Source organism: Thermobia domestica, chromosome 10 (genome assembly GCF_964235325.1).
Source record: "Thermobia domestica chromosome 10, izTheDome1.hap1.1, whole genome shotgun sequence".
NCBI lineage: Eukaryota > Metazoa > Arthropoda > Insecta > Zygentoma > Lepismatidae > Thermobia > Thermobia domestica.
The window spans coordinates 243546442-243567774 of NC_137463.1; the positions used below are offsets into that span (position 1 = coordinate 243546442).

At 34.0% G+C, this 21333-nt stretch overlaps 1 protein-coding gene across 1 annotated transcript in view; it reads left to right on the plus strand.

Annotated features, from left to right (window-relative positions):
• LOC145661881 (cadherin-AgCad1-like) overlaps positions 1–21333 on the plus strand; it is a 233881-nt gene that overhangs the window by 151121 nt on the left and 61427 nt on the right. Inside the window, exons 18-20 of the mRNA XM_081727223.1 lie at positions 1494–1608; positions 4633–4727; positions 13093–13222. Of these exons, the coding sequence (XP_081583349.1) occupies positions 1494–1608; positions 4633–4727; positions 13093–13222 (340 nt within the window). The remainder of the gene's footprint in view (positions 1–1493; positions 1609–4632; positions 4728–13092; positions 13223–21333) is intronic.

The following is a 21333-nucleotide window of genomic DNA, read 5'->3' on the forward strand; positions in this document are numbered from 1 at the left end:
AGAATAGGATGAAGAAAAAATCAAGTTGGAGAAAACCGTATACCTAGAGTGTAAGGAAAACACGCCTCATTGAGTTTAAGATTACTCACTTATTAGCAAATAGTGAATAAGCTGATGTTAAAATTGATTCTGTTACATAAAGCAAAAATACAATAATAGAATAACCTGTTCAAGCCTCGTTAAGGCCAAATAACAGTGATACCACTAATTATAAGTAAGAACTAGAATAACTTTTTCAAGCCTCGATAAGGCCAAATAGTGATGTCACTGATCATAAGTAAAAATTAATCAAAGGAGTTAATAAAATTTAAATTTATAAAATGCAGTTTTCAGATCTGAAAACTCAATATAGGAAGAATTTAACTTTTAGCAATATCCCAATTAACTTAAAGTGGATTCGCCTCTTTTAACCAACGGCATAATCCCGCGTGTTAAATTTCAAAATTTCATTTCATCTCAATACCAAAATACTCATCACCAGGATTTCTTCATTGTCTACACAATTTTTATTTTTAGAAATTGTTGCAAATAGATATTATACCAAACCCATTGTAAAAGCTTAAATTATTCAGGAATTATAGTGTAGTGAGTACACCAGGAAACGTAATGTTTCGGACAAATTTATCTTTTATAGAAATAGTCAGTGGCGGCTTTAGCGGGTAGGCTGGGTAGGCACGGGCCTACCCAATAATTTTGAAAAATATATAAACGCTAAAAGATACAATAAAGAGTAAATGTATTTTTCACTATTTAGATTAATGGTAGATAATTATTTCACAAATAGCATCAACCATTACTGTGAAAGTAATTTCCTACTGGCATTAATCAATCAAATGTGTATATATACCCATAAGCGAGGGAGCGGGCCTACCAAAAATTAAAATGCTAAAGTCGCCCCTGGAAATAGTATGCACTAATAAAAGTCAGAAAAAATAATTAATGAGGGACAGGAAAATTGCATAAAAATTGTTTCGTTTTTTAATGTGTACTTTATACTCTTGAAAACGATTGAACGTAATCCTACCGAACATTTTAGCATTGCATTACTGGTTATTTGTTACAAACTACCAAACAGATAATAATAAAAATAAAAAATAAAATAAAATAAAATAATAAAAAAAGGTCTCATCAGTGAACTGGCGTGTTCGAACCTCAAATTGCAGAGTCAAACTAGAACAAGTTTAGCCTAGGCGCAGCCGAATTTCTTTAATGACCTAGTAAATTAGCCATTATATTCCAGGTTGATCGGAAAAAGAACAATCCGTTTGCCATGTTTCAAGAACTTGATAATTTATCAAGAAGGATGTCTGCTGTAATCGCCGGTACTACTTATCATCTACTGAGGACATACAGTGGCCAAACATTGTATCTATATATATACGTATCTTGCATTCTACAGTAATTTACTGTTTTAAAAAGTTTTTTTTTATATTAAATTCTATAGCCAAATACATACAACATTAATTGTATATTTTTCTTCTTTTTTATTTTAGACACAACAAAAAGACAAACCAGTCACTCAGAGTAATGGCAAAATGATCCAGTTTCGTGCTCATGATCCAGATTGCCTGTACAATGGTGTAACAATATCATTAGGAAAAGGAGAAGGCAAGCGCTACATTTCAAAACATTTAATTTGATTATGACAGATTTTACGTGCCTTTAAATGATTTTCCTAATAACATTAAAGAGATATCCTGGTTTGATCGCAAGTCATAAGTTTGTGATAGACAACGTCGGGTCTGTGGTTGTTCCCGGGGTTTTCCCCCCTTTCCACCTTTATTCTAATTCCACTAATTGTCTTGTCTTGTATTGTATTGTATTAATTTTGTCCTTTTTTTATATACATTTATTATATATATTACAATGCATATTAAGTGGACATGTCATTTATATAAAAAAACACAAAAGAGAAAAGAATAATAATAATGAAAATTACACACACTAGGTTAATAATTATGCCTTACATCTTTTATACCTTACATTTTGCATGGTATTATTATTAAAAATAAAATAAGTAATTATTACTTACAGTCTATTTAGAAATCTATTTATTTATTTATTTATTTATTTATTTATTTTGCGTTCAAGAGACCACAGTATTGTACATTTGTACATGCGGTATAGAACATGTCAAAAATCCTTGCACATATATATCTAATGCTAAAAACAAGTAATGACATTGGTTTCTAATTACTGTACATCATGTAAAATTTTTATTCAGTTAGCAACTCATGTATTTTTCTGTTCATTCTCAAGTATTAATTATAAATGATGCGTCTTATTTAGCCTGCAGGACATAATCATAAGTCATTCAACTAAATATTATGTTTCATTTCAAAGCATCTTCAAACACTGTGTACTTCTTTTCTTATATATTAATGAAAGGAAGAAACAACCGATTTAAACTTATTTTGACACACCTGATCCTTTGTTGGTGTGAATCCAATAATACATAGTGGAAAAGTGAGTGACTGGACCGAAACTCGAACCCGGTATATCTGGCATACCGTGCCGATGCGTTTACCACTATGCAACCCACTTCGCCTCCCAGAACAGTCACATATTTATTCATTTATTTGCCTGTTTTGCTTACAAATGAGACTTTTTTTTCTCAAGTACGCATACAGTTGTCAAAATTACAAAATAATTATATATATGCTATAACAACTTTCAAATACAGTAACGCATTAATAACCATGACTTTTATAAATATACACGTTCATAACATAATTAACAAAATACATTTATACATTGTCTTCAAAACACTCATTGACCGAGTAATAACACTTATCTACTAAGAACTTATGAAGATCGGACTTATGAACACTTTTTTGACGGTTGTAATTTCATACGTAGTGGTTAAAGTATTGGCGCGGTATACTGGAGATCCCGGGTTCGGATCTCGATTCAGTCACTCACTTTTTCACTCTTTGTGTACTATGTACTCTTCATTTATTTGTGATGTAATTTTATATTTCTTGTCATTTCAAAAACCGGTTTTTAACGTTTTTTTTTTCAAGAAAAGATCCTCCACTTCGCATTTCTTTTCATTTAATGTGGCTGTGTTTTCTCCAGCCTCTGAAACGTATGGGGAAGTAAAAGATCGGAAGTTGATGCTGGCTACATAATCTCCTTAAATGTCGAGAAAGTGTGGAGTCATTACCTTTAAATTCAAGCCTTGGGCTTGTCTCGAAAGATAGGCTACCCTTACTTTACTTATATGATGAAGCTAAGAGATCAATTAACGAAAATAAAAGCTGTGATATGTTTTCAGTGTTATTGAGAGATTCATTTGAGGTACGTAAATTACATTATTAATTGAGTCGTTCAGTTTCAAACCAGCTCTTGTCCATTTATATCAAATCCCAGAAAACAGACAAAAACTGCATGCGTTTTCTGAAACTGGAAATATTTGAGGATGTTCAAGTTTCTTTTACATGCACACTAAAGTATTCTCAAATTGTATAAAAGGTGCAGATCCTATATTTTTTCTAAGTTTTCTGGGTTTTGCTGCAAAAGGAGAAGAGCCATTTTGGAATTCGGTGACTCAATTAGACTTTTCCCATCATCGCTCAATATATCATATAAATTTCTTTTAATTTGATATAAACAAGAACTAAATGTTTAATCTAATAACTAAGAAATAACAAACGAACTTCTTTTTTTCCAAATTAAAAAGTACAGTATTTTAAATTCATATTAAAACATTTTGCGATATTATATTACAGAACCAAGCAAAAATAAATTAAAATAGCTTTCGTTCCTGAGTTACAAAGCTCATAATGTATTTCAAAAAATCTTAGAGAATTCATAGCTCAAACAGGTCTACAGAAAGCGATGTCGCGAATTCTGGGTAAAGTTATACCTCCCAATGATACCGAACTCAGAATATCAATTACACAGTTAAAGTTTTTCAAGAATGACAAATTTCGAGCTTACTTTTCAGGAAAGGAATAACCCAATGTGAAACAATCCTTGTGCACTATATAAAACGTTCTGAATTGAATCTTCTTATCTCGTGCAGGTATAGCTTCTTCTAAAATCTCGAGCGATCTTCGTAGCAAAGGGATAACCCAATGTGAAAAACTTCTTGTGCAGTATGTAAAACATTCTGAATTGAATCTTCTTATCTCGTGCAGGTAAAGCTTCTTCTAAAATCTCGAGCGATCTTCTCAGCAAAGGGATAACCCAATGTGAAAAACTTCTTGTGCAGTATGTAAAACATTCTGAATTGAATCTTCTTATCTCGTGCAGGTATAGCTTCTTCTAAAATCTCGAGCGATCTTCTCAGCAAAGGAATAACCCAATGTGAAAAACTTCTTGTGCAGTATGTAAAACATTCTGAATTGAATCTTCTTATCTCGTGCAAGTATAGCCTCCTAAAACTTCATCTTCATATACACTGCCACATGTTTGTAACTCAGAAACAAAACAAAATTTAAATATTCTTCATTGAGTACTCTCAAAACAAGTTTACCTTAGTGCGAGAAAATATACTTTCTTCGAAAACGGATATCTTCATATTTATCAGTTGAAAAAATAACTTTAACCCTTTGTGGATTGAGCTCCAGAGCTCTTAGTTTTAGTTTAATATTTCATATTTACTTATATATATTTATTTTTTAATAGGTGGATCAGATGAAGCAAATACATATTTCAGCATAAAAGATGCAGTCCTGTATTCCAATGGAGAATTTGACGCTTTCACGCATAAGGAATTTACAGTGAGTGAATCGAAAATCACATTTATACTTCGTAAAATTAGAATTAGAACTTTCATATTCTATTTTATTTAATCGAACAACTTATGATAAATATGAAATACAAAGTGTCAGATAAAATATAATGATCGTATTTTATAGAGTATTATCAGGTATTGTTTAATGATTAGCGCACACTTATTTGCTGCACATGATCACGGATTTGATTTCTTGAAGAAATTGAGGAATTACTCGACTTTTCAAGTACCACACGCCTTAGTCTAGAATGCAACAAATAGAGCTAGCATAGTGGAACAAATCAGGAACTATTTGAATTTAGAAATATAAAACTCCACGGTATGGAAATCCAAGAATAGATCTAGCATAATGAATCAATTGAAGAGCTATTTAAATTTAGAAATACCAGACTCCACAGTCTAAAACTTCAAGAATAGACCTAGCATTGTGAAGCAATTGAGGACTACATGAGCTTAGAAGTAGTAGAGTAAAGTCTAGAAATTCAAGAATAGACCTGGCATAGTGAGACAATTGAGGACCTACTTGAATATAGAAGTACCAGGTTCCACAGTCTAGAAATTCAAGAATAGACCTGGCATAGTGAGACAATTGAGGACCTACTTGAATATAGAAGTACCAGACTCCACAGTCGAGAAATCCAAGAATAGACCTAGCATAGGCAATCCAAGAGCTACTTGAATATAGAAGAACCAGACTCCACAGTTGAGAAATCCAAGAATAGACCTAACATAGGCAATTCAGGATCTACTTGAATATATAAGAACTAGATTCCACAGTCTAGAAATCCAAGAATACATCTAGCATAGGTAATTGAGGAGCAACTTGAATATAGAAAAACCAGACTCCATAGTCTAGATATCTAGGAAAGGCCTAGCATAGGCAATTCAGGAGCTACTTGAATATAGAAGAACCAGACTCCACAGTCGAGAAATCCAAGAATAGACTTAACATAGGCAATTCAGGGTCTACTTGAATATATAAGAACTAGATTCCACAGTCTAGAAATCCAAGAATACACCTAGCATAGGTAATTGAGGAGCAACTTGAATATAGAAGAACTAGACTCCATAGTCGAGAAATCCAAGAATAGACCTAACATAGGTAATTGAGGACCTACTTGAATATAGAAGAACCAGACTCCATAATCTAGATATCTAGGAAAGGCCTAGCATAGGCAATTCAGGAGCTACTTGAATATAGAAGAACCAGACTCCACAGTCGAGAAATCCAAGAATAGACCTAACATAGGCAATTCAGGATCTACTTGAATATATAAGAACTAGATTCCACAGTCTAGAAATCCAAGAATACACCTAGCATAGGTAATTGAGGAGCAACTTGAATATAGAAGAACTAGACTCCACAGTCGAGAAATCCAAGAATAGATCTAACATAGGTAATTGAGGACCTACTTGAATATAGAAGAACCAGACTCCATAGTCTAGATATCTAGGAAAGGCCTAGCATAGGCAATTCAGTAGCTACTTGAATATAGAAGAACCAGACTCCACAGTCTAGAAATTCAGGAATAGATCTAGCATAGAAGCAATTGAGAGACAATATGAATTTAGAAGTACCAGAGTCCACAGTCTAGAAATCTAAGAATAGACCTAGCATAGTGAGGCAATTAATGATCTATTTGAATATAGAAGAACCAGACTCCACAGTCTAGAAATTCAGGAATAGATCTAGCATAGAAGCAATTGAGAGACAATATGAATTTAGAAGTACCAGAGTCCACAGTCTAGAAATCCAAGAATGGACCTAGCATAGTGAGGCAATTAATGATCTATTTGAATTTAGAAGTACCAGACTCTACAGTGTAGAAATCGAAAGATAGATATAGCATAGAGAGGCAAATAAGAAGTTGAGGGCACGTTCGCTCAGTACTAGAGCGATGACCTCTGGCAGGTGGGGTCCGTAGTTCGATCCCCAATCAAGTGACTTTTTTTTATGGACAACAGAGTGTCCGTGGATTTTCTTGTGGAACTTCCGTTTCCTCTCACATTCTCATTCCATCAATTCTTCCATCATCATTCACTTGTCTTAATCATTCATCTCCCTTAGTCTAAAGAGGATAATCGTGGTACGCTAAACTTAAAGATTTCATTTCATTGCAATTAAGGAGTTACATTAATTTAGAAGTAGGGACATTCCCAAGTCTCATAAGATAGGGAATGTAGTGGGTTAATGTGCCGATAAGTATGATGTACCGACTAACGAGAGTTAGTTTTGTAATAGGAAGATCCCGGGTGCGATCTCTAGCAGTTCAGTTTAGCTTTTGTCAACTATCCATAACTTGCCTACAGTTACATCAATAGTTGTGTGTCTTATTTCTTCAATAATACAAAATTGCAGATGTTTACAATTTTACTTTATCATTTGCAAATTTTTATTATATAGATTTTCATACGAATGCAACATACTTTTCACAACATAAATGTAATATATTTTTGATTACTACGAGGGGTGATCAGAAAATAAAGTTATAAAGCTTGCAGTGAAGTGTGTATTTATTATTTCATACAACCAATACAGCCAAAAAATAATATATACATTAAGTTATTTTTCGACATAGTCTCCATATCGAGTAAAGCACTTGTCGCATCTTGGGATGAGTTTGAGGATTCTCTCCTGGTAAAAATCTTGTCTTTGTATGTTCAGCCACGTTGCCACAAAGTGTTTCACCTCCTCGTCTAAGGCAAAGCGACGGCCTTCTAGGTGCTCCTTAAAGAGGAACAGGTGAAAGTTGCTTGGAGCGAGGTCGGGGCTGTAGGAAGGGTGGTCGTTAATGTCCCAGAGAAACTGTTTCAACTGCGCTCCTCGGTGGTGACGTTTTCTCTACCAACCTCAAACTTTCGACATAATTCTGCGACATGCTGACGAGACATTACAGTCTCTCCGTAAATCTCTACCAGCTTCCGGTGAATTTCAGCCGTGGTTACATGTTTCGCCCACAGAAATCGAATAATTGAGCGTACTTCTTCGGGAGACCAGTTTTCCAAACGAATCGCCATTTGTGTTTACCTACAACTAGCGCCGTAAGTGGCGGGTGGCTGAAACTCTGCACAGTTGCCAACTCCATGTAGTAAAATTACCGCACACTCCTCATTCCTTTATAACAGACGAAACTCCAGAAATATCGACCTTGTAACTTTAGTTTCTGATCCTCCCTTGTACTTTACATAATAATTCTTAACACAATAAATAATCAATTTATATATTTCTTTAAAAAATGGTACTGAAAAGAAAATTTTGTAAGTATACCAATACAGAGAGACCTCTACAAAAATGTAATGCTTTTACATAACAAAAACCAAATTGAAAGGGCTTACTAGATAAAGAGCTGAGAAAAAGTATTGCAAAATTTCAAGTTTGTAGAAAATTAAGTTTGATGTCGTTATTCTTGAACTTTTAATTTGTAAAATATCCTCTTTTTGCGGAAGATTATTCATTTACTGCCAATATACTTAGAAGCTTTTACAAAAATGGACATATGTTTCTTATATTTTAAATATCGCAACTGAAAAAATATTTTAAATTCAGTTTTCTGTATTGAAGTTACAATAAAAGTGTGATAATAACACGGTATCTTTTTTGTGTGAAATGTGTTTACTTTAAATTCATATTCCGTAAGTTGAATATTCTGTAAGTTAGTAAGAAAAATACTTCCAATCAAATAATAATAATAATAATAATAATAATAATAATAATAATAATAATAATAATAATAATAATAATAATAATAATTTCACATTATTTAATTGTAGCAAGAGAGGTGTTCTTAATTGAATACACAATCATTAAACTTCTAGATCCAAACAAGGATTTACGTACCGTAACAAATTTCGTTACCTAGGTATATATAGCTGAAGTCCAATAATAAAAAAATTCATGCTGAACTATCTGGACACGGCATTATTTAAAGAATATCCATCTCAGAACAATTCGACTTACATCAACCCTAACTATCTGGACATAGCTTTATTTAAAGAGTGCCCATCTGGGAACAATCGGACTTATATCAAGGCTAGACTATCTGGGCATGGCATCATTTAAAGAGTACCCATCTGGGAATAATCGGACTTATACCAAGGCTAAAACTATCTTGACATGGCATTATTTAAAGAGTGACCATCTGGGAACAATCTGACTTATACCAAGGCTAAAACTATCTGGACATGGCATTATTTAAAGAGTGACCATCTGGGAACAATTGGAGTTTTATCAAGACTAAACCTATCTTCAATTGGTATTATTTAAAGAATGCCCATCTGACTTGAGAACAATCGGACTTATACCAAGGCTAAAACTATCTGGAATGGCATTATTTAAAGAGTGACCATCTGGGAACAATCGGACTTATACCAAGGCTAAAACTATCTTGACATGACATTATATAAAGAGTGACCATCTGGGAACAATCGGACTTATACCAAGGCTAAAACTATCTTGACATGGCATGATTTAAAGAGTGACCATCTGGGAACAATCTGACTTATACCAAGGCTAAAACTATCTGGACATGGCATTATTTAAAGAGTGACCATCTGGGAACAATTGGACTTTTATTTATTTATTTATTTCGGAAAAACAACAGGCAAATGCCTAATTACAGTTTTCCCTTATTGTAAAGTGTATTTAATACACTTTAAAATACATATATAATAACATACTAATATGACCTCAATTCTATTATAATACACTCTAAGATACACATATAATAAAATAATAATATGAAAGTAAAATATACGTTAAAATGCAAATAGCACTATATACAGGATACAACAAATTTATGTAGAATGAAAATTTTGTTTGTAACTAAAAATATCTATATCTAGGTGTTCTTGTGACATCTTATTATACAATATACACATTTTTCTGATAGGCGATACATCTAATGCATTAGTCCTTTGCGCTGAAAGATGGAATATGTCATTATGGGGTCTCGTTGCTCTATGTGGGACGCGAATTTTGATTTCTGATAACAAATATTCTGAATCTATTGCACCATGAATTATTTTATGTAAGAAAGATAATATGAAATGACTTCTTCTGCTTTCAAGAGATTGTAATAAATATTTGTTTCGAAGACCTTCGTAGTTCTCAAATTTTGGATATATACCTGTTTCTTTATATGTCAAAAAGCGCACAAATTTATTTTGAATGTTTTCGATTTTATTTATATATTTCTTACTATTAGAACCCCATATTATCACTGCATATTCCACCTTAGACCGTACATAAGCAGTGTATAATGTTTTGAGAGCATTAGTATTAGAAAAATCACCTCCTAATCTCATCACAAAGCCAAGATTCCTAAAGGCCTCACCAATTACTCTGTTGACATGAATATCGAATGATAGGTTTGACTGCAGAGTGACTCCAAGATCAGTAACATAATCCACTCTCTCAATTGGTGTTTGATTAATAGTATACACATTGCGTACATAGTTTATTTTCCTGGTGTATGATACTACTTTACATTTTCTAATATTTAGTAGCAACTTGTTTGATTCACACCATTGGGAAATAGAATTAATGTCATTTTGCAAAGAAATTGCGTCTAATTCCGTAGAGATACTGCGATAGATTTTTAGATCGTCAGCAAACAAAAGTTTGTGGGAAGATGTTATTACAGGTGGTAAATCGTTAACAAATAGTATAAATAACAGAGGTCCTAAGTTCGATCCCTGAGGCACACCAGAGTCTACGACATATTCCTTAGTTGAAATATTCTTGTATCGAACGCGATGTTTCCGTTGGTAAAGATAGGATGCTATAAGTTGTTAAAGATTTTGTGAAAAATTGAATGTCACAAGTTTGCTTAGAAGTATATCGTGATTAATTACGTCGAACGCCTTGGAGAAATCTGTATAAATTACATCTACTTGTTCCTTTTTATCAACTTGATTAGCTATAAAATGTGTAAGTTCTGAGAGATTAGTTACAGTTGACCTCTTTGGCATGAAACCATGTTGAAAGGGAGATATTACTGACCGTACATGTGAATAAATTTTTTCGTATATAATTATTTCAAATATCTTAGATGAGGCAGATAGTAGGGTTACCGGTCGATAATTTTTTATTTGGTCTGTAGGACAGCCTGTTTTGGGAATGGGACAGACGTCACCAATCTTCCATTTCGTAGGAAATGTAGAAGAAGCTATTGACTTGTTAAAAATAACTTGTAGGGGATGTTTCAGTATTTCTGAGCAGCCTTTAATGATATATGGTGGTATTTTGTCTGGTCCACAAAATGATCGTTTTATCAAGACTAAACCTATCTTCACATGGTATTATTTAAAGAATGCCCATCTCATGTGAGAACAATTGGACTTATACCAAAGCTAAAACTATCTGGACATGGCATTATTTAAAGAGTGACCATCTGGGAACAATCTGACTTTTATTAAGACTAAACCTATCTTCACATGGTATTATTTAAAGAATGCCCATCTCATGTGAGAACAATTGGACTTATACCAAGGCTAAAACTATCTGGACATGGCATTATTTAAAGAGTGACCATCTGGGAACAATTGGACTTTTATTAAGACTAAACCTATCTTCACATGGTATTATTTAAAGAATGCCCATCTGACGTGAGAACAATCGGACTTATACCAAGGCTAAAACTATCTGGACATGGCATTATTTCAAGGGTGCCCGTCTGGAAATAATAGGATTTATATCAATCCTAAAGCTATCTTGACATGGCATTATTTAAAGAGTGACCGTCTGGGAATAATCAGACTTACATCAAGGCTAAAACTACCTGGACATGGTATTATTTAAAGAGTACCCATCTGGGAACAATCGGGCTTATGTCAAGGCTAAATCTATCCTGATATGGCATTATTTAAAGAGTACCCTTTTTGGAATAATAGGACCTATATCAAGGCTAAAACTATCTCGACATGGTATTATTTAAAGAGTACCCATTTGTGAACAATCGGACTTATATCAAGGCTAAATCTATCCTGATATGGCATTATTTAAAGAGTACCCATCTGCGAATAATCGGACTTATATAAGGCTAAAACTATCTGGACATGGCATTATTTAAAGAGTCTCCGTTTGGGAATAATAGGACCTATATCAAGGCTAAAACTATCTCGACATAGTATTATTTAAAGAGTATTCATCTGAGAACAATCGGACTTATATCAAGGCTAAATCTATCATGACATGCCATTATTTAAAGAGTACCCATCTGGGAACAATCGGACTTATACCAAGGCTAAACCTATCTTCACATGGTATTATTTAAAGAATGCCCATCTGACATGAGATCAAACGGACTTATATCAAGGCTAAAACCATCTCGGCATGACATCATTTACAGAGTACCCATCTGGGAATAATCGGACTTATATTAAGGCTAAAACTATCTCGACATGGTATTATTTCAAGGGTGCCCATCTGGAAATAATACGACTTATTTAGTCAATTGAGGAGCCACTAACTAACTAACTAATCAATTCTATGGCTTATGGAACCCGGAGGTTCAATGCCGCATACAAAAAGTTCTCAATTTACGCCTATCCTTAGCCAACTGAATCCAGTTTATACTTTGTATATCTATTTCTGCGAGATCCGTTTTAATATTGTTCTCCCATCTGCGCCTAGGTCTTCCTAACGGTCGTTTTCTAATTGTGTTTCTAGTTAACACTTTGAAAGCGTTCATACTTTCTTCCATTCTGGCTACATGATCTGCCAACCCAAGCCTAGTTGATTTGTGTGTTTATATTTGTAGAAGTCAATGAGTGGCGGATCTAGCCTGGGGCCTGGGGGCCTAGGTCCCCAGATTTTTTTTGGCGGGGTGACAAAATAATATAAGCTATTATTTATATTTTTTTAAAAAAAAAAAGATATGGTAAATTCATGATACACCTAACAGTCTGGGGCCGGCTCCCCCCCCCCCCCAGTTTTTACCTTCTAAATCCGCCACTGAAGTTAATATTGTTCATGCAATTTTACTTGTAAATAAATTTTACAATTGCACAAGAAATTATATGTACTCAACTAGAGAATAGGAGCTTACAAAACATAATAATCACGAATTTATTGTAAGTTCACAAAGGAGAGGATCCTGTTTAACCAAATACTGACGTTGGTTATAAGAATTACCTAATAGTTTTCATCATTCTTTCGACAAAGTTAGCAGCCAAGTTGTCGAAATAATAGAGAAAAAATCAGCTCTAGAAAACTGATTATTAAGTTAGTATTAAATTTGATTTTTTTAATTTTTTATTTATTTTTATTTATTTATTTATTTATTTTTGTAATTGTTATTAATAATCGCTATAGGCCACTTTGTTTGCTCATCATACATTTTTTATTATAGCTTTCAATTGAGGCTACGGATGAACACAAAGAAAGCAAGACCACAAAACAGTCCTTCACCGTTGTAGTTCTCTCACCATTTCAAACCGAGCCTATCTTTGACCCAAAAAGTGGCGATAAAGACATTACAGGTACGTGTTTTGTTTTCATTGCTCTAATTATCGTTTGTCAAACTTTTTTTTTTTCAAGTGTGTGTGTGAAGCTATTTGAATTTGCGTAGTACAGGGTGTTCAGAAAGTAACTATGCAGTTCATAACTTGCCGTATTTTATTTTCCATAAACCACTTTAAACAACTGAAATTAACTCGAAGCAAAACTTTAATGTCATGGAAGTTATAAGAGATGCTGGAAGTGATTCCCTTTGCAATTGAAGACACAATTGCACACGTTTCTGCATGTTCTTGAAGACGTTGTGCAGAACATCGGAGTGATGTTCCGAATGTGACGTGTCAGTGCAGCTTGGTGATGAGGTTCCGTACAGCATTGCGGTTAGACATCTTCACTCCTGAGAACTTTGCTGCGAATACAGCTTCTACTGCTGAAGTAAACTTGTCTCCATTGCGGAACACATGCTCCACAAGAAACATTCTTTGTTCAATCGTCAGCATGATGACATGGAATACAATGACGTCACACAAGATGTTGGTCTTCAATCAAACCGGACCTGTGAACAAATACAAATACCTGGTCAAATATGGTTCAAATATGTTAAACAATGAAAATTATTGTATTACTAATTGACAATCATATCAGTCATCCTTTAGCACACCACAACATGGCACTGCATAGTTACTTTCTGAACACCCGTTATTTGCGATATTAAATTATTTATACAATTAGTGCCTGTTTAAGATTCTCAGTTATAATGCTTAATACTCAATTCACTTGAACATTTTTCCTGTCTTGTTTTTATTATTAATAATAATGTTGAATCTAAGAGAAGCACAAAAGAATACCTTCAGGGCCAGTTGGGGTCTGCGGATCACAGTTTGAGATACGATGCACTAAACTGTTCTTATTATACATAATCTTTTCGTGTAATGTAGGCCTATAGCCTTACTATCACCTTACCCAAAAATTATTAAATAAGCAATGCAACATCGTTAGTTATTGTGCCTTGAAAAATATAAAAGATGTTGGGCAGAACGGGTTCCAACGTAATAAATTAACTGACACGGCAATATACAACTATCTTGATTACATTCGTGAAGGTTTAGATAATAGAAAAAAGCGCATGGTAATATTCATAGACTTAACTAATGCGTTTGATCTAGTTTTACATCAAATAATACTTAAAAAATTAAATAATATTGGTATAAGGGTAATTGTGAATAAATGGTTTCAAAGCTATTTAGAAGATAGAAGTCAAGCAGTGGGCAATTGACTATACTAATCAGCAGGGGGCTGAGAACCTATACATCGGATGTAAAACGAATATGATACGGAGTGCCGCAAGGCTCTATTCTAGGGCCAGTTCTCTTTATTATTTTTATAAACGACCTTGGAGCGTATGTTAAAACTGCAAAAGCAACAAGATGACATAAGTTTAGCTCTTACTGAGTACGCTGATAGGAAATGCAAACCAGTATCAGACAAACTGTAGAGGAATTGAACTCATGGATTGAAGATCATAAATTAAAATTAAACATTGATAAAATGACAGTAATACACTTCCATCATTCTCGAAACATTAACGTAGATAATCCAGTCATTCATATCAAAAATAAAAGTATAAAAACTGTAAAAGGAAACTAAATTTTTAGAGCTTTGGGTAAATGACACCCTGACGTGGGATAAGCACATTAACACATTACAAAAGAAACTTTATAAACTACACTATGCATTAAAAACCATGAAAACTTCATTCAACATATCAACACTTGAGATAATTTATCCTAGTCAGTTTGAAACACTACTTTCATATGGATTAGTACACTGAAGAACTGCTGCGCAAGAATATTCAAAATTCAAAAAAGAGTAATACGAACAATAAAAGGTATTAAATCAACGAACTTCATGTAGAAAAATATTCAGAGAACCAAAAATTCTTCCACTGCCTTGTCTTTACAAATTACAAATCGCAATTTTCATAAATAAATATCTCAAACCGATTCTTAAGTGCAATAGTGACGTACATACGTACAATACTAAAAAGAAGAGAGATTTTCTCTTCTTACGCACAGAACAACACTTTATCAAAAAGTATACAGGAATATTAATTTACAACAAATTACCTAACAACAGAAGAGATTCCAAATCAGATAAAATTTTCAAAGAAAGACTAACACGTTACCTATTGAAACATTGTTTTTATTCTCTCTCTGAATACTTTGAACATACACAAGAAACTTATAAACCAGAATTAAATAAAAAAAAAATAATCAAGTTATCATAATGAAGTAGATAACTGTAAATAGTACAGCAAGTAGATATGTAAGTAAAAATATGTATCAATAGTATGGAATTTAACTGTGTGCACTTATAATTTTTGCACTGTTTATGAAACCAGCTGGTTGTTTTACAAAAAACTCACCTGAAAGATGTATGGTCTATTAGTAATAAGATGTATATGAAGTATTTTTGTTATTTATATAGAAATATATTTACATTTACTATACTGCATGTACACCTGTACAACACTGTGGTCGCTTGAACACAAAATAAATAAATAAATAAACAAATAAATAAATAAATAAATATGCCTTCAAAACAATGAATTTTTACATATGTACAGGAAAAGCTATTGAATTCCACTTACTTACAACCTGGTAAAACGCAAATTTAGGATAATAGTACTAACACATTGAAACAACTGGATTTGTTCGTTGTACAACTATCAAATACACTTAACCTCTTCACGGATATGGCATCAAATGATACCACATATTTATCGGGAAAATAATCCGAATTTTTTTCACGAAGAACAGTGCGAACTGAAGGTAAGTGAAAAAAAAAAATATTCTGAAGCACTTGTTTTTACTTACTTTCAGTTCTCACCCTTCTTCGTAAAAAAAAATCGGATTATTTTCCCGATAAATATGTGGCATCATTTGATGCCATATCCGTGGAGAGGTTAAATTCATTTCAAACGTTTATAAAATCAGTTTGAGAGGAAAACATGCAAAAGTAGATATTTATACTGCTTTCATCTGTATTTTCTCGTATGAGGCTGACCACACATCTTTTTTTCCCTTGTCAAGAATATCATGTAATTTTTCGCTCTCTTTGTTTCTCTATTCTTTTCATGAATTTCTTTTCACTTCTTTTTCAAGAATCTCTTTTTCAAATAGAATGTTTGTGTCGAAATGTCACACATTTGTAATTTCTTTCTTTACATGTTTTTAGTGGCATACACAAGGGGATAGGGGCAAGAGGGGGTAGTTGCCCATCCACATAAGTGACCCCTTAATGTATATAATTTCTTTTTTCGAAAGCTTAAAGTTTTTGTATGTATTACTTGGTCATAGAAAAAATGGTACCATATAATATTTGCCGTTGCCACGAGACCACAGGAGAGATAATTACAGCCTTTCTTATCATTTAGCATCACCAGTGTGTCGTTTTTTTGTTTTTTTTCACACTGCACTTACATGGCGTTGTACATCGCCACAATTACGTCTGGTGGCGAAAATTGGAACTAATTTTGCTTTCTACACTAATCGCTTCTGCATGTTCCCAAATATGTTCCAACCAAGTTTGGTTGCATTCTGTCAAGTGGTTACGTCTCCAGAGTTCACTGAACAGCGATACTTATTTTATGATAACCTGGTACAAATATTCAGATCATGTCTTGCCCCGACTTTTAACGTCCTACCGCCGCCACTGCAAGGGGGGTTCGAGGTTTACTCTCCCCTAAACAAGGTATTATGGAAAATAAGTATTTACTATATTAAAATACACAAAAATCACGCTTGCCCCGAAACGATTTGAGATTAAGTGCTTAACCCTCCCTCCTTCACGAAATTCTGCATACACCACTGTATTTTTTCAGCTTTCTTCTTAAACCGAACAATTATTAAAAATCAACTAATATCTTGTAATAGTTTCACCAACTAACTACTTGACTTCATCAGACACTATGGTTTACATAAAGATTAACAGTAAATTAAATACTAAAGAGTTGAGTTGAGTTGAGTTGATTTTGAGTTTAACGTCCCTTTTAGCAGCGAGTCTATATGGGATGAGACCTACTGATTAGCATGGAATCCGAACCACATGAGCTTCCTCCGGGAATCGAACCGGGGTCTCCCACGCCACAGGCGCGTACGCTAACCGCTTAGCATGAAGGAGCTCATTAAATATACTAAGAGACAGCTTAAAGTCTTCCCGTAACCTGATTTGTAACTGACAGCCAATCACAAGATAATAATAAATTGGGTTATTTTGCTCAGCGATTAGTTTATACTTGATATAGAATGATTAGGCGTATGCAGTTTGCTGATGCTATGGCACTTGTTGAGGAATCTGAAAAGAAAATCAACAAAATGTTAAAAAACTTGAGGAAGGGCTGTGAAGAATATGGGATGAAAGAAAATGTTTGAAAGACAAAAGTCATGATGATTGGAACGAAGCGGTCGATATTAAGTATAGAAGTAGAAGGGAAGACAATAGAACAGGTGACTAGTTTTCGATACCTGGGTTTCGATCACAATTTATTAGTGATGATATGAAGTGTGAAGGTGAAATAAAACAAAGGACAGGAATGGGGAAAGAAGCCTTTAGGAAGAAGAGAAAACTATTTTGTAGATCCTTGAACAAAGAGTTCTAAAAGACTCATAAAATGCTTCATGTGGAGTATTGTACTGTATGGGGCAGAAACATGGACATTACGCAAAAATGATGAAAAACGACTGAAAGTTTTTGAAATGTAGGTGTGGAGAGGAATGGAGAGAATTAGCTGGGTCGAACAGAAAATGTACGAAAGGGTGTTAGAAATGGTGGGGGAGAAAAGACCAATTTTAGATATTATTGAGAAGAGGTTGGGGCATTGGCTAAGAAATCAATTGTGTCATGAGGGTACTTGAGGATATGGTGGCAGGAAAGAGAGGGAGGGGCGAAGGAGGCTACAATTGATGGACGATATCAAAACAGAAAAAACGTTACGTGAAGACGAAGAGGTTAGCGAAAGATTATGGAGCGTGGAAGCTTCTCAGTTGTGGCAATTGACCTGTCAATAAAGGCAGAATACCTATGATGAAATGATGATGATGATATATAATAAGCAAAGCTGGTGTAATGGTGAATATTACAGTTGATGTAGATCCAATGCTGGAAAGGAGAAAAATAAATGGAAAGACAGGAGACAGAGATATCCAAGAGGTAGCAGGTATGGTTACAAGAAGTTGTTTAGAGGAAGAAGTTACTTCAAAAGAATTAGGAGTGATAAAGAAAGGTGTGAAGTACGAATCAAGCAGATATGAAAGACTTGTTAGAAAGATAGAGAAGGAACTGATTGGGAATTAAGTTAGATAAAGAAACTTTTCTAAATAAGATAGGGTTGCCATATTTCCCGATTTTAGCGGGTACCACTCGATTTTCAGGTCCTATATTCGTCCCCCGCTTAATCGCCTCTTAACCACGAAAAATCATCCGCTTTTTTGGATTGGAGAAAAATCTAAGACGACTTTGTTGAAGTTGTTATATTCAACGTAAACCGCTATATTTCTATGTCAATTTCAATTCCGATTGAGTTAAATTTGGAGTCGCGCTCAGCCTCAGGCTGTGAGCTATTTGCCCAGTGCGCGTGCGCAGAGCCGTTTTCTAATAAGAGATTTGCTCTAATTCATAGTGTTTTACCTTTGTTATGATAAAAAATTTAGAGATTATTTTGTGTTTCTTACAGAGAAAACCGTATGAACAATATTTTCCATATATCGCTTGCTTTCTTTTCTTTTTTTGGAAAACTTGTCTTACAGATATCTTTACAATTACAGATATCTTACTATAGTACATATTTCATACTTTACAATTCGAGACTCACATTTGTTGAACTTAATAAAACATTAAAGGCAAAAACTAAATTTGCTTTATTTTAGTTTCGTTAGAAAAGTACATTGGAAGTGTCACTTAACAAAGAAATAAAAAAAAAAGGTCCGAAAGATGCCAGGTCAGTATTTGTAATATACAAGTTCACATCAGTACTTACGGTTCAGAATCCCCCGCTTTAAAGTATGGCAACCCTAAAATAAGAGTGAAGAAAATACAAAGAAGTTGTGGACGTTTTTTAAATAGCAGTGAAGAAAATACAAAGAAGTTGGGAACGTTTTTTAAAGGAATGAATAAAATACAAAGAATTTGGGAACGTTTTTAAATAGGAGTGAAGAAAATACAAAGAAGTTGAAGTGTGACATAAACGATAGGTTATTGATGTTCACCAGGGACACTGTTATGAAGAGCCTCAGTGTGTGGAAGAAAGTGCACAATATATTTGAGGAGAAAAACAAGCGATTAGGATGGAACGAGAAAGAGAATGGAGACATAGACAAAAAAAAAGTAGTAGTAATAGATGATGTTCAGATATCGGAAGACGAGAAGAAACTATTGAGTTTAGACTCTAAGTTTAACGTGAGAAGACAAAGGGTGGACACAGAGAAAGTCATATATTCAGTGGAGCAAGCAATATCCCAGGTACAAAACAAAGAACTAAGGAACAGTATAAGAAAGGGAGACAAGGTAATAGTAAAAAGGAACTTAAAAGGAAAAGGGGAAACCTATCGAAGAAAAAGGTTAAAATTTTGGAAGACATAAACAAAAGGAAAGATGTATATGTGTACAGCAAGCAGATAAAGGTGGTGCAATTGTAGTAATGAAGAAACAATGGTAGAAGTGAATAAATTAAAGGAAAAGGAACAGTATCATTAATGAAAGAAAGCTATTAAAAGGGCCTAAATGAAGAAGGTGGTATAGCAGCTATAAAAGGCTTCAGGAAAATTCACAAGGAAGAAGCTAAACTAAGACTAGTGCTAAAATGTAGAGGTGATAAAGGCGCAACAAGAGAGTAGTAGTGTGAGGACCTCAGTTGAACTAAGAAAAAGATTGGCGGAAGTAGGGCAGATTAAAGCTAAAACTATAATTTTAGTGTGGACGTGATTGCCATGTTTCCAAGTTTAAAAAGGAAGAACATAATGAGGATTTTAACAAAGTATATGAAAGATAATACATGGTGTATCAAAAAGGATTTTACAACTTTGAAAACATATTGATTTATTCATTTGTCTTACAGACATGATTTTGGTGTCATTTTGTAGCAAAATACATCAAGTTTTGTCTCACGTAGTACACTAATTCAGAAACAAGCCATCGCAAGCGCTAGCGGCTGTTGCAGCAAAAATGTCCTTATGAGGAAGATAAAAAATTCCTTACGAGCAATCCTATCAATGTCTTTTAATTCTTGCACCATTTGTAATTTGTATGGTCTGAGATGAAACCGTTTTCTCAACGCACGTCAAACTGTCATGTGTAGGACGCCCAACTGTCGAGTAGCACGCCAGGTTGATTTTGTAGGACTGTTCCCAAAGCTTTGTCTCATTTGATCTACAACGTCTTCAGACACACGGGGACGACCTGTAGATTTGTTGTGTCTTACCGAACATTCAGTTTCAATAGGCCACTGATAAATAGTAGGCCTACTGGGAGGATCTTTACCATGCTTTGAACAATAATTACGTTGCACAATTGTTGCAGACATGGATTCTTCAACCAAAACACATAGCTAGCACGCTCGGGGCCAGTGAAGGCAGCCATCTTTGCTGCAACTTCCGCTAGTGCTTGCAGTGGCTTGTTTCTGAACTAGTATACTACGTGAGTCAAAACTTGTTGTATTTTGCTACAAAATGAAACGAGGTATTGAGAGTCATGTGAATGAACACTTACTGTGTCGTAGGTGATAAATTAGTTAGAAGTAAGGAAAAACTTAGCATAGATCACGGTTGAGCCCAAATTATTAGAGGTAGCTATGAATGATTGGGAGATTGAAGTAAGGTTAAATGGAGGAGATAAATTAGAACATTTTAGCAGATATGTAGACGACTATATATGTATTTCAAAGGGTACAAAACGACAACTGAAAAATGTCTAGAAGATCGAGAAAAATACTGTAAGCTACCAATCAGGTTACAAGAAGACTTTAGCTGTCTCTTATTATTTGATCTTCTGTTAATTGTCATGTAAGTCATAGTAACTAATAAAGCTAAGTGGCTGATTAGCGAAACTGTCACAAGATATTAGTTTTATAACAATAAAT